General features: G+C 37.0%; 1 protein-coding gene across 1 annotated transcript in view; it reads left to right on the plus strand.

The window, feature by feature from the left end:
- LOC121415193 (integrator complex subunit 14-like) overlaps positions 1-12,726 on the plus strand; it is a 32,712-nt gene that overhangs the window by 16,918 nt on the left and 3,068 nt on the right. The window contains exons 2-6 of the mRNA XM_041608357.1: positions 504-759; positions 7,859-7,966; positions 9,944-10,451; positions 11,036-11,192; positions 12,380-12,513. Coding sequence (XP_041464291.1) covers positions 523-759; positions 7,859-7,966; positions 9,944-10,451; positions 11,036-11,192; positions 12,380-12,513 — 1,144 coding nt within the window. The 5' untranslated portion in view covers positions 504-522. The remainder of the gene's footprint in view (positions 1-503; positions 760-7,858; positions 7,967-9,943; positions 10,452-11,035; positions 11,193-12,379; positions 12,514-12,726) is intronic.

Genomic DNA, 12,726 nt, shown 5'->3' on the forward strand with positions numbered 1-12,726 from the left:
TCACCATTTTGTCTATGACCATTTCGCCTCATAACCAGTTGGTCTAATATACATTTCCTTTTCATTTATTTTGCACAATTAACACTTATTCCAATTAGACCAAATGGTATATGGACCAAATGGCTATTGGACCAACTGGTTATTAGACATAATGGTGAGTGGACGAATTGGCAAGTAGACCATGTGGATAGTGGACAAACTGATGGTAGACGAAACGATAGTAGACGAGTTGGCAAGTGGATGAATTGGCATTAGACGAATTGGAAATAAACCAATCACCTATGCTGATGTTTTTTTTAAAATTGGTGATGAATTGTCATTTTCAGTTATGTATGTAGTACATTTTTGTTTGGTTTATATTATAAATATTTTTCAGATTTCATTTATATTAGTCCCAGTGACTACCATTAATTGCAATTTTGTTTGTCAGGTGATAAAATGAAATAAAAAATTATGAATTCTTTATGAAACAGTTCTTTCTTTTTCTTTTTATTACAAAACAGAACTAGCTGAAGTCAAACCATGCCAACGTTAATAATCCTAGATGCGTCGCTGTCCATGATGCGACCCCTCGCGACCTCGGCCATGCCCCTTGATCCAGCAAACACTGAAACAAGGCGGTCCGTCGCGCAGACATGTCTTTGTTCCATGTTAGACTACATCTCGGCCAACGATCGCATGGAGTTCTGTGCCCTTGTTGCTTATTCATCGTTATATGAGGTTCTGATGCCTTTTACCAGAGATCATAATGAACTGAAAGTAAGTCTCTTGAAGATTTGATATCATTTCAGATATGAAAACATCCATATAAATATGTCTTTGTAGGTGGACCAAATATTTGAAATACGCAATGATATCTAGAGTGATTTAGCGATGCATCAAAACCACATATTTTGGTCTGTATCGGTTGCCTGTTCATACAAGAGCGTATTGAATAAAGGACCAATATCTGACAAATATCCCAGAGGCTACTGTACAAAACTTGCTGTTAAATGCGAGACCGTACTTAACAGTCTAAATAAATGTGCATGTGCGAATGCTTGAAAAATAGTACGCATACAACAATGCGATGTGTAGCGTAGAGCAAGGTGATCATAATGTCATAATGAGCTACATATACATGTAAGTTGCATATCTCTGATTATTGATCTTATTACTTGATTGTGGGAAATGCTATCATTGCTCATCCAATTTTTCCCTTTTTGAGGGGGGGGAGTTGGATAGATAAAAATAATTATATTGGATGGCTTTGTTTCATGGAATACCGGAAAATCAGAAATAGTCCACTCGCTTGGGTCAATACAGCACTCATCTTAGTTTTGTGCCATATTTCCCCTAACTCGTGGAATATTTCTGGTAATGCATTCTAAGCCATCCAATGTAAATGTAATATAAATATTTTTACAATAGAAACAGACAGATACATGTAGAGGAAGGAAGGGGGAGCGGAGAGACAGACAGATAAACGTAAGATCAACAGACAGAAATTGACATGAGCGCAACATACTTTTAGAAAAAACAAAGCAAAAAACATCCTACATGTACGTGTACAAAAAAAAATCCATCACCAGAAAGAAGATATTGCAGAATAGGTTGCTTCTTTGTAAATCCCTTTCTTCAATAAAGTTTTTAAATGTGACATGCCGGTCATATTCCATCTTCTGTTGTGTTCCTTTATGTTTTAATCTTTATTTTCTTTTCTCAGTGGGTTGGCCTATTTCAAGGTTTACTTCCTTTTCTATATTATTATTACAGTCATATCGTCCTCACTTCTCATGACTCAGTGTTTTGAAGATGTTATATATCCATATAGGCCTATATGTACTTTTCACCTTATCTCTTGTTGAAAAATGACTAAACTTGAAATTTGAATCTTAAATGTTTTGGGGGTTCTTCAATTTAAAAGTACATATTTTTTCTTTAATGTGATTTTTGTATTAAAAATCATTTGACCAATTTCTTGAAAATGTATTTGTACATGTACAGGTGGGTGTGTCATAACTTAAGAGTGACTTTAAGAATGACTGGTGAGCCTTTCTTGTGGTAAATGGTATTATTGGGGATGGTTTAGCTTACAAACAGCTATATATGTAACAGCCCCCAGGTCTTATCTAAAGCAAAATTAAGTATGCTTTTTAATGGAGGAAGGATGTCTGCGAAACTGTCCACGTCGAGATCTCAGACAATTTGTTTCTCATGTGGAGCGTTGTGGCCCAGTGGATTAGTCTTCTGACTTTGAAACAGAGGGTTGTGGGTTCGAATCCCAGCCATGGTGAGTTTCCTTCAGCAAGAAACTCATACACATTGTGCTGCACTCAACCCAGGTGAGGTGAATGGGTACCCGGTAGGAAGAAATTCCTTGAATGCTTGAGCGCCTAGGCAGCTCAGCTAAAGCCGGGGTAATAATAATAGCAGGGCCCGCTGGTAGAGCATTTTTCGAAACTGAAGTGGCTACCCTGGGTAAATTGTTATTATTATTATTATTATAAAATGCCTTAAGATAATAAACATAGATGTTAATTTTTTTGAATATTCGGATAAAAGGGACTTTCTACTTACATAGTGTACCAACTCAAGTCCAAACTCCTTGGTCTGTCTGATGGCTACTCTCCCCTGGACCCATTACATGTACATGTAGGTACATGTATCATTCCAATTAGAATAAAGTAAACATAGCTGCTGATGATAGCTGATACCAGTCCTTTGGAAGTCCTTTTCATATCTGCTGAAAGACAGTGTGTCAATCATGATCACGGTGCTGAACTCAATAGCTTGAAAGGCATTGATCTGTGCAACCAATATCCTGAAAACCATTCATGTCCAAATCCCATTGTCTGAATGTCAATATTCTGGTTCCATTATCATTAGAGATTCAGGATTGAAGTTCCGAGTTTTTAAATATTTATACTGGTTATTGAGACCAATTTCAGGTCTGCAGTGAACATTTGGTGGTGATGTTACACATAGGGTGTGTTCAATGTCGGTTTCAAAATTGAAACTGCAACATGAATCATGATTGAAAATGTGATTACAAAATGCAGATATAATGAGAAGCAAAGGGTATGTTCAATATCCTGAGCTCAAATCCATTCCCGGTCGTAAAAGTAAACGTCTTCCAAATCATGATTTGGAGGAAAATATAAATGTACAAAAAGATGTGTTTTTTAACGCGATCAGCGTAGATTTCACGACCCTCAGCATCGCAAATGCGACATTGAACACGCTTAAATTTGCTCTCGCAGTGGAAGCCTACATACATGTAAGCAGGTGCCAGAATTACCTTTCTCGTGATGGGTCAAACTGCACGCTAAAGCTGCGGTAACGAAAGCGGGAAATTTAAAGACGATCAACAGCTAATCAGCTTTACGTTTTCGACACTGAACAGTGCACCGCCAATCGTGTTTGCGTTATGTGAAAAGTTTGCAATCATTATTCATGTTGCTGTTTAACTTTGAAGATTGACATTGAACACACCAGTACTGTGTATGTATGTCAAAAGTGGATTGAGCCTTTGGGGGCAGCCCGACTTTATCATCCCCCGTTTTTCAAAAGCCGAACCGATGCCAGCTCGTAATGAGTCCACCTCTCGATGTGGTCTGAAGCTGGTGTTATGCTGGCTTCAGTCCTGCAATTGGTATGCGTACCACCCCCATTGTTGATTTGCCTGCTTTGTATGGGATGGTATATCTCATTACGGTCTACTGATCTGGACTCCCGTTTCACTTGGAGAGAAGTGCAGGGCTCCGTAAAACAAAGGTTTGCGATGCATCGCAAATATGAAAGAACACCCCTGCTTGGTCCCTGGTGAGCATTTTAAACTTAGTGCGCATGTAACATTGATATTGATTGGTCAGTTCATTTAGCGATTGATCGCTAATCTTTGTGTTACGGAGCCCTGGTGTTTCAATCGCCTGATGAAGTCAACAGTGGTTGGTGAAACATCACGACTCCAGAGAATTGTGAGTTTTTTCTTTTAACAACAATTTTCACAAATTTCCTGTAAAAGATTCCTAACTGATTAATATTTCAAGTTATCTGGATGAATCGTAACATTCATGGATTTATTCATTACCTTACCTTATTTTCTGCTTTCCAGGTTTTTCCAGCATGTTGGATCCATAAATGATAACATTATGTTTCCACCTCTTCTATGGTGTCCTCCAAGTTAAATTCATTGATTATGTAGTACTCTGTACTTATAAGCATAATAATCCTTATCAGTTTCCTTTAACTTGAAACAGGCAAGAGAACATTACCTTGTGACTGAGAACTTCATTATGGCTTTAAAGAATGATGCTGCGCAAATATGCAAGTATTCGTGTGTATTGAGGGACTCCCAAGGATGTCGCCCTTTTCTGCTTGAATAGGTTGTAACTTTGTCATTGAAATAAATCAATATCAAGACCATGGCTGAGAAATCAATGAAAAACACTCTTTCCAGTGTCTTGTAATTAGTGGTCAATAGTAGTTTTTCAAGTACATAATATTGGGGTTGTTTGTAGTTACATGTAGTTATAAGTTATAACATTGTTCATCATTGTACGTTAGTAATACTTATTGTAGATATGTTATTCATCGCTACAGGGGCCCTGTTAACAAGCTGTGCTTCACTGGGGTCCCAAACCTAATCAAATATTTGATGTCTTGCTTTATACCATTACTATTGGTTTGAATAAACTATACTATACTATACTACTATACTATACTATCTACAAATGTATGATCTTTGAGTACAATGCCTATGATGTAGGCCCACAAGTTTCATTCATTGCTTTGCCAATAATGAGTTCTTTATAAAGAGCAAAATGATTCTCGCACCTTTTGACGCAGATTAGCAAGACTTGGGTTGAACATCAAGACAAATTTCTTTTGATTCACACCATGATATACATGTGGTTTAAGGTAATGCTCTTGTTGCCAAAATATTAATTCACATTCACTGATTTGAAATCAAAATTGCAATTAATTAGGAAACTTATCCATTATTAGATATTCAAATTACTAACTAATGATATAGGTAGACGAAGCAAAACTCGATATACTTAATCAAACAAACTCTGTCAATTTCATGTTTCTGTCTATTTAAGTTCAATGCGGCAAAAAAGAGTTTTTATTAAGTTAAAAATTTAACTAAAAAGAATGGAAAGAAAATCAGATCAGGGCCCTGTCTTACGAAGACTTACGATTAATCCGATATATCGCAACTATGGAAAGCCAGCAAAGTCAACATATGAAATGCATGTTGGTTCAAATTTTTTTCTAGATGTGAATGTATATCCATGAACTCATTGATTTCTTAACAATTTTGTGTGGATTTCCTTTTTTACAATGGACATTTTTCAACTTTCCTGAAAAAAAAATTATGACACTATCAATGGATTTCCATAGAGTTACGATTGATTGGATCAATCGTAACTCTTAGTAAGACGGGGCCCAGGGTCCCGTAACACAAAGTTTAGCGATTAATCGTACGCTTGATTTTCACGATTGATTGTACATTGTAGTCAATGTAATCAATCGTAGAAAAATGTTCTATTCTATGACTATAAGTATAAAGCTTTGTGTTACGGGCCCCTGGCCACTTGGCCATTTTCAAACACTTTTGGGAGATTATATATTTTATCCTCTCTATTTGTAATTTGGTAAAAGAAATTATTGCTAATCTGAAAAATATTTTTTGATCTGGTAATAGCCCTGAAATTAAATCCTGGCCAGGATAGGTATTTCAATTTTCAACGGTTTTACCCCAGGGAGGCTTGAAGGTTATATCCAACTGATGACTGCTTAATAATAAGGCTTGATGTATGCTCACCTAAATCCCAATTCCTATCAAATCTAATTGATAGGGTGTACCTGGCCTGGCCTGAAATTAGATTTGTTGTTTGACGTCAGCATTTGGGTCCCACGGGGGCAGATAAGGCCTGAAAATAGTTTCGCTGGGGCTTATGAATATGTAGATTGTTTATTATTAGGATTCAATCTTTTCGCAATCTCTTTCTTTGAGATTGTTTGAGATTGTTTTGATGAGATATGTCAGGAATAGCCTTGGCTAGCTTATGTGCTACATTCAGGGAGGGGGGGGGGGGGGTGCAAGTTTCAATCTTTAATCTTGATAGTCGAACAACTTGCATGATGGAAATGTATGATCATCGCTCTTTGAAAATACGTAATGATCCATTTTGTTTTTTGATGATGGTGAGCGCTGATTGTGTGTGAACAAAATAGAAGAAATTAGTCAGATGATGTGACTAAAATCTATACTTGTACATTAATGATAGTCACATCGAAGGTATTCAAAATGTGATAGTATCATATTCTCATTCCAACCCTTTTTTTAATACCACATGTACATGTAGGCCTACATGTACATGTAAGTACTAATTGTTCCAAATCTAACTGGGTATTATCACCAGTGCATTGACATGGCCTCTCCTTTTGAACTCCATATCCCAGTCAGTCATTCATATTTTTAACTTTATAGACAGCGTTGTAGTTGTAGACAACCTTCCCCAAATCCCCCCCCCAGGAAAGATTAAATCGGATATTGGGTTCTGTAACCAAAATTATACATTGAACTCAATTCAATCAAGCGTTAAAAAAAAAGTTCTACAATGATTGCTATAAAGCTTTGTGTTACGAACCACAGATTGCATACATGTACATTACATACTGCAATTAGTACAGCTAAATGTACAGAGAACAAATTTAAGGCTAGGAAGGCTGGAACGCTCTTTCACTGAGGATCCGAACAATTGAATCGCTTGAAGCATTTAAAAAGTATTCAAAATCCTTTCTGTTTTCTTCTTACTTTTGTATGTAATTTGTTCTGACCTTACAACCACACAAGCAAACTCCCCCCCTCCCATAATCCCTCCATCCCTCTGCGCCTCGGAATAGTTTACTAGATAGATGGCGCATAATAAAGGCTGTGTTTATTATTATTACTATTTTAGGACTGTCTGTCTAACCATTAATAAAAAAAAGGAACTGTCCAACCATTGATAAAAAAAGGAACTGTCCTGTAGAGAGGTCAATAGAACAGTGGGGGTCATGTAATAGATTCCTGGGGCCTGTTGCATAAAACATTTTACCTGAGAAAACTCTGGTAAAAACTGAAAACTAAGGTTAGTCTTATTTCTGCCATTGACTTTAACACAGGGCAAAAACTCCGGTAAAAACAACCTGAGTTTTCTCAGGTAAAAAGTTTTATGCAACAGGGTGAACAGCCAGAACAGGCCGCTAGGGGTGTTTTACAGAGATTTGAGTTTGACTTCGAGTCATACTTACTACATGCTGACGATTACATGATTTGCAACGCATAATCTTATTGATCAGGGGAGCGTTTCATGAAAGGACTTGTCGGACGTTTTATCCGACAAGTCCTATTTATCCGACAGTTACTATAGTAACAGTGCCTCTCAGCCAATCAGAATCAAGGAAAGATGTCAGATCTGACAACTTGTCAGACAATAATGTTGATGAAACGGTCCCCAGTACTCATTAGTGCACATCCTGTTCACATTATCTGACCAATGTGGTCATGTCTTCTATACTGCACACAAAAAGACATTTACAGTAAGTGTGACTTCAATCTTTGTGAAGCACCCCCCCTGTACTGTATAATAATAACGTGTGGTGATCCTTAAATTTGGTACCATCGTGGATATAAAAAGGAGTGACAATGAACTCCAAATTGAATTCATTTAGCTTTTGATTTGTAAAGAAGTAGCATATTACATTGTATTTAAAGCCTAACAAATAAACAGCACCACCTACATGCATATTTTGGGACGACCTGACATATGCAGAGTACTCAATGTTTTGGTTTTCTTTCAATTCAATTTTATCTCACATTCAGATAGCTATCCAGTCAATGGATACGTATGATAAGACGCTGCTAGACAACGTACTTCTCAACATGAGCAATTATGTGATGGAAGAATGGGGTTCAAATACACCGGTCAAGGTAAGGAATCATTATTGATCGATTTTAGTTGTTATACTTATAGGAGTACTCCATGCTCAAAATAATATGGTTTGAACAGATACAGGGAAATCAGACAAACAAAACACACAGACTTTGATCAAATTGGACAAGGAATAACAAAGTTATAAAATTTTAATGATTTGCATTATTTTGGTGAAACAGTTCTATGCATGTCTTGTAAACATTCAATGAGCAAATTGATGATGTCAAATCCCCACTTGTTCTTTAATATGGACTATATTGTATGGAGTATGTTTATTCAAATTCGGTCATCCAACAACCAAAAAAGAAATTAGATTGAAAACTTATTTTAAAATGCATCAGATTTTCAATGCTGCTACATATTTAATTAGAAGGGAGATGTTTCACACACACATACAGTATATGAAAATATGAAATAATTTGTAATTTCATATAATAACATAAGAAAAGGAAAAGTGGGGACATGACATCATCAGCTCACCTAATGAATATTCATGATGACAGGTATATAAATGTTTTCACAAATATTAGATTTTGATGAAATTTTCTGCATTTTGCTTGATGATTGTTACTCTATTTTATAATTGTTTTCAGCTTAGAGTACTCCTTTAAGGGCAGTACATGTATGTTGTTAAAGGGGGAGTGAACTGTGTATGGTTTCTCATTGACTGTGTAACATAAATACATAGTCTTAAACTATATGTTTTCAGATATCTACTATTACTACAGAGAATAAATTGACCTATAATTTTATTTGTATAGAGAAACTATAATGTTTTGAGAGGAAAAATAATTGTTTTGCTACTTGGTAACATAATTCTTGAGGTATAAATGTATTGAGTAGTTAATTAGCATGTTATCATTGAAGTGGGTCTATATTACTAGACTACAATAGCATTATGGGTCAGGAAACTGGCCAGATACATGTATGGGTAATTGAGAACTCTAGATGGCGCTATTGGTTCGTATCTGCTTTGAAGCTCGTTACTGAGGTACCAAACAAGGAAATTCAGGGCCCTGTCTTACAAAGAGTTGCAAAAGATTCAAATCCAACTCAAATTGTGATTGATCTATATTTGGGTAGTTGAGAGAAATATTACCGTAGATCAAATGCCATAAGAGTCTGATTGAAATCCATCTCAAGACCCCTCAATCAAGTAAAATGAGATAGATAGCAGATTTTACATCATTCCTAGAGTGGCATTAAATACAATTCTGAGGCTGGAATCACCAATCAAATGTATTAAACACAAAATGCTTATTTCTGAAGAGCAAGCATTCAATCACACTGTTTTCCTTTCTTTTTAAGCCCACCCATCATGCATTGCATGTCTGTTAGTTTGACCCGGGAAGTAAAGGTCAGCTTTGGAGTGTATGCGATACATTTCTTGGTAGTTTCAGAAAGACTTGTTATAACGCAATTTCTGTAACAAATGTCCTATCAACCAATCAGGTTGAAGGTTCTCATTAGCTTTAAACTGTTATTGCAAGTTTTATGAAAGGAGCCCCTGAATTGGAAGAAGGCCTGTAGTAGAATCATGATTGAGACCTCTGTTTATGTTCAATTGGCTGGTTACATTTAATCTGCAGAAAATCAGATTTATGACCAGCAAGTATTTCATAGAATACAACTTTGACTTAAATGTCTTGGAAAATCAGTCTTCCAAAAAGATCAAAACATGTTGATTGGATCCAGCCTAGAATAGAAATTAACTCGAGGAAAAATTGTGTTGTGAGAAAGATGAAAACAACAAGTCAATTTTATAATATCTTTCAGCATTCAAGATTTTTTTTTGATAAATCTGTCCCAAATATAAGGTTTGAATCATTGAAACATTGACCATATGTGAATGTATTTCTTGAAAGTCAGTAATGGGAACACAAGAGCATACCAGTCTCTTCTGTCTGATACATATACAGTATTTGTTTATTTCAAACTTATGAAAGCATCCTGTATCTGTGTTATTTTCGTAGGTGTTATTGGTTACCGATGGCAATCCGGGAATAGGACCAGGATCTCTGCGGCACATCCTATCAGAGATGAGCCACCAGACCGACCCGTCCAAGAACCCCCTTCCGTTCGTCTTCCCGAGTGAGCTCCACGTCCTCCTCATCAGCAGCCACTCAGAACTCGCCCAGAACAACGCCCTGAGCCTCTACCAGCGCCTCGTCGATGCCAACGAGAGCGGGCAGGTCCACACGCCGGCTGAGGGCGCCCTGACGGTGAAGTCGGTCCAGAACATGTTCATGAAGTACGCCGAGTCGCAGCACAGTGTGTTCCGTACGACCCTTCACTGCGGGAACCTGTGCTCTGACGTGCAGCTCTTCCCGCATCCCAAGGTGGCCACGGTGGAGATGGACACGGAGGTCGTGACGAGAGAGGTCGGACCTGATCTTCACGTGTGTGGGTTTCTTGATATGGGGGATGTTGTGAGTCCTGCTTCCATCTCTAGACACCTTGTGATTCCATATAATAGTAAAGGTACTTATCATGATTCTGTACAATAGTAAAGGTACTTATGATTCCGTACATTAGTAAAGGTACTTATCATGGCTGGGCTGGTAAAACCTTGTGACTCAGAATTTAAATATTTCGATGCCAGCTCAGAACAAACCAGATTTTAGAATTTTATTGTGGGTAGCAACTTTCTTTTGCCTTGAGAGAGTTCTTCACAGATATCTGGGCCCAGTCTTACTAAAAGTTAAGATTGATTCAATCAATCGTAACCATATGGAAATCCATCACTGTCATAATTTTTTCTACAGGAAATGTGCAAACTGTCCTTGTAAACAATGAATTTATGGATATACATGTATATGTATGTATTATTATTTACACTTATCCAACAAGACAAGCTCTTCATAATAAATATCGTCTTCCCAGGTCAGCACTTGCACAAAAAATATATGAATTTAGGTTGACTTGAAATATAAAGCCATGCATATTTCATCTTGACTATCATTTTTTTTCAATTACATGCTCACAATGCTTATTTGTCTAGGCAAATGCTGTATAATCTTTAACACAGTTTTACAATTGTCTTGCCCACTTCCTCTGATTCATAGACAAGTCCCAATCGTCTCCTGACGGGAAGGATGCTGAGAAGACCGAAGACGATCCAACCTCATCAACGACCGCGGAAGAAGGAAAAACGCCAAGTTTCTGCGTGCTTCTTCACGGCAGCTTGAAGATTAACAACATGGTGGCGCTAGTCCAGATCACGTGAGTATACACCGCTGGGACCCCGTCTTACAAAGAGATGCGATTGATGCGATCATTCAAAACTATGGACAACCAGCAACGTCAGCATCTAAAATTTGTGTTTGTTCAAAATATTTTCTAAACATAATGTGTATTTACATCGTCGTTTTTTTGTATTGTTCAGTATCCCCCTCTTTGTTTACAAAAGGACGTTGTGCAAACTTCCTGTAGAAAAAATTATGATTGATGGATTTCCATATAGTTGAGGTTGTTCGGATCAATTGTAACTCTAGGTGAGACGGGTCCCTTGGTTACTAAGGTTATACAAGGTTACCAAGTGGTAACCTTGTATTGGTTACCACTTGGTCAAAATCCCACATGGTGCGTCTACATCCATGTCTCATTTCTAGAAGTTTGGATCAGCATTTTGGCTAGATATCGCTTTGTCTAAGTACCAGTTTGTAAACATTCTGGCTTACCATTTTGGTCCATGTTTCACTTGTGGAAAAATTTCCTGTCAATTTTCAAGAAGTTCTGATCACCTCTATGGATGGTTATCACTTTGTCGAATTACCATTTTGTGTAAAAATCAGCCCACGTCATGTACTTAATCAAACTGGATATGAGACATTTTGGTTATTAGGTGAACTGGTAAAGTGAAAATGAGGTAAAATAGTTAGGAGACGTACTAGTCAAATTAATGAAGGTAGAGCAAGGCATTTGAAGTTTGACCGAAAGCCAAGTGGTTACAGGACAAGAAAGAGTAAGTCCTTGACAGTCAATCTCACAATGTCAATGGTTTTGTTACAACATTGTCCTGTTCATTGCATACTGCTATAATTGTTTTCAGTGCCCCCCCCCTCCGAGATTGTAGGCTTAGAATATGTTAACAAATATTGGGGCATACACCAAACTTGACGATATCAATATTCTGATTTCTGTAAGCTAAGGAAATTACATCCAAATGATATTTTCATGATTGAATCTTTTTCATGCATGGTTTGGAATTGGATACACGTGAAAATATTTGTATCAATTGTGATATTTATTACCGGTAGATCTTAACTAGTTTTGAATTCTCATTTACTTTTCATCAGTGCACCAGGTCCAGATCGGAGCAACACCATTCAACCCGGACCATCCCATCAACGAAAATAACAATGATGACCAATCACTTATTAATACCCTTCTCTTTGTTTTTGTTTCAGTGATGATTGGTATGGTATATTGTACTCCTGGGCCGATAGCAAGAAGAAATCTAACATGATGCTGTCTATCTTTGACCCTGGATCTAAGGCTGTACCTTGGCTTGGAAAGTTCACTCTATTAGGACCATGTTTAGGTAGGTATCAATCTACAACTTTTAAAATTGTTATTCCTTAACAAAAAGGTTATGCTCAATTTAGCTGAATATTTTTACTCTCCCTGCTTTTTGTAACATTCACCTAATTTAAGCGGAATGATATAATCATTACTGAGGCAGAAGAACTTGCATTCGTACAATGGTTGCATGTAAAATAATGATATTACATAACTTATATTATTTTCTTCAATA

This window comes from Lytechinus variegatus, chromosome 5, assembly GCF_018143015.1.
Source record: "Lytechinus variegatus isolate NC3 chromosome 5, Lvar_3.0, whole genome shotgun sequence".
Taxonomy (NCBI): domain Eukaryota; kingdom Metazoa; phylum Echinodermata; class Echinoidea; order Temnopleuroida; family Toxopneustidae; genus Lytechinus; species Lytechinus variegatus.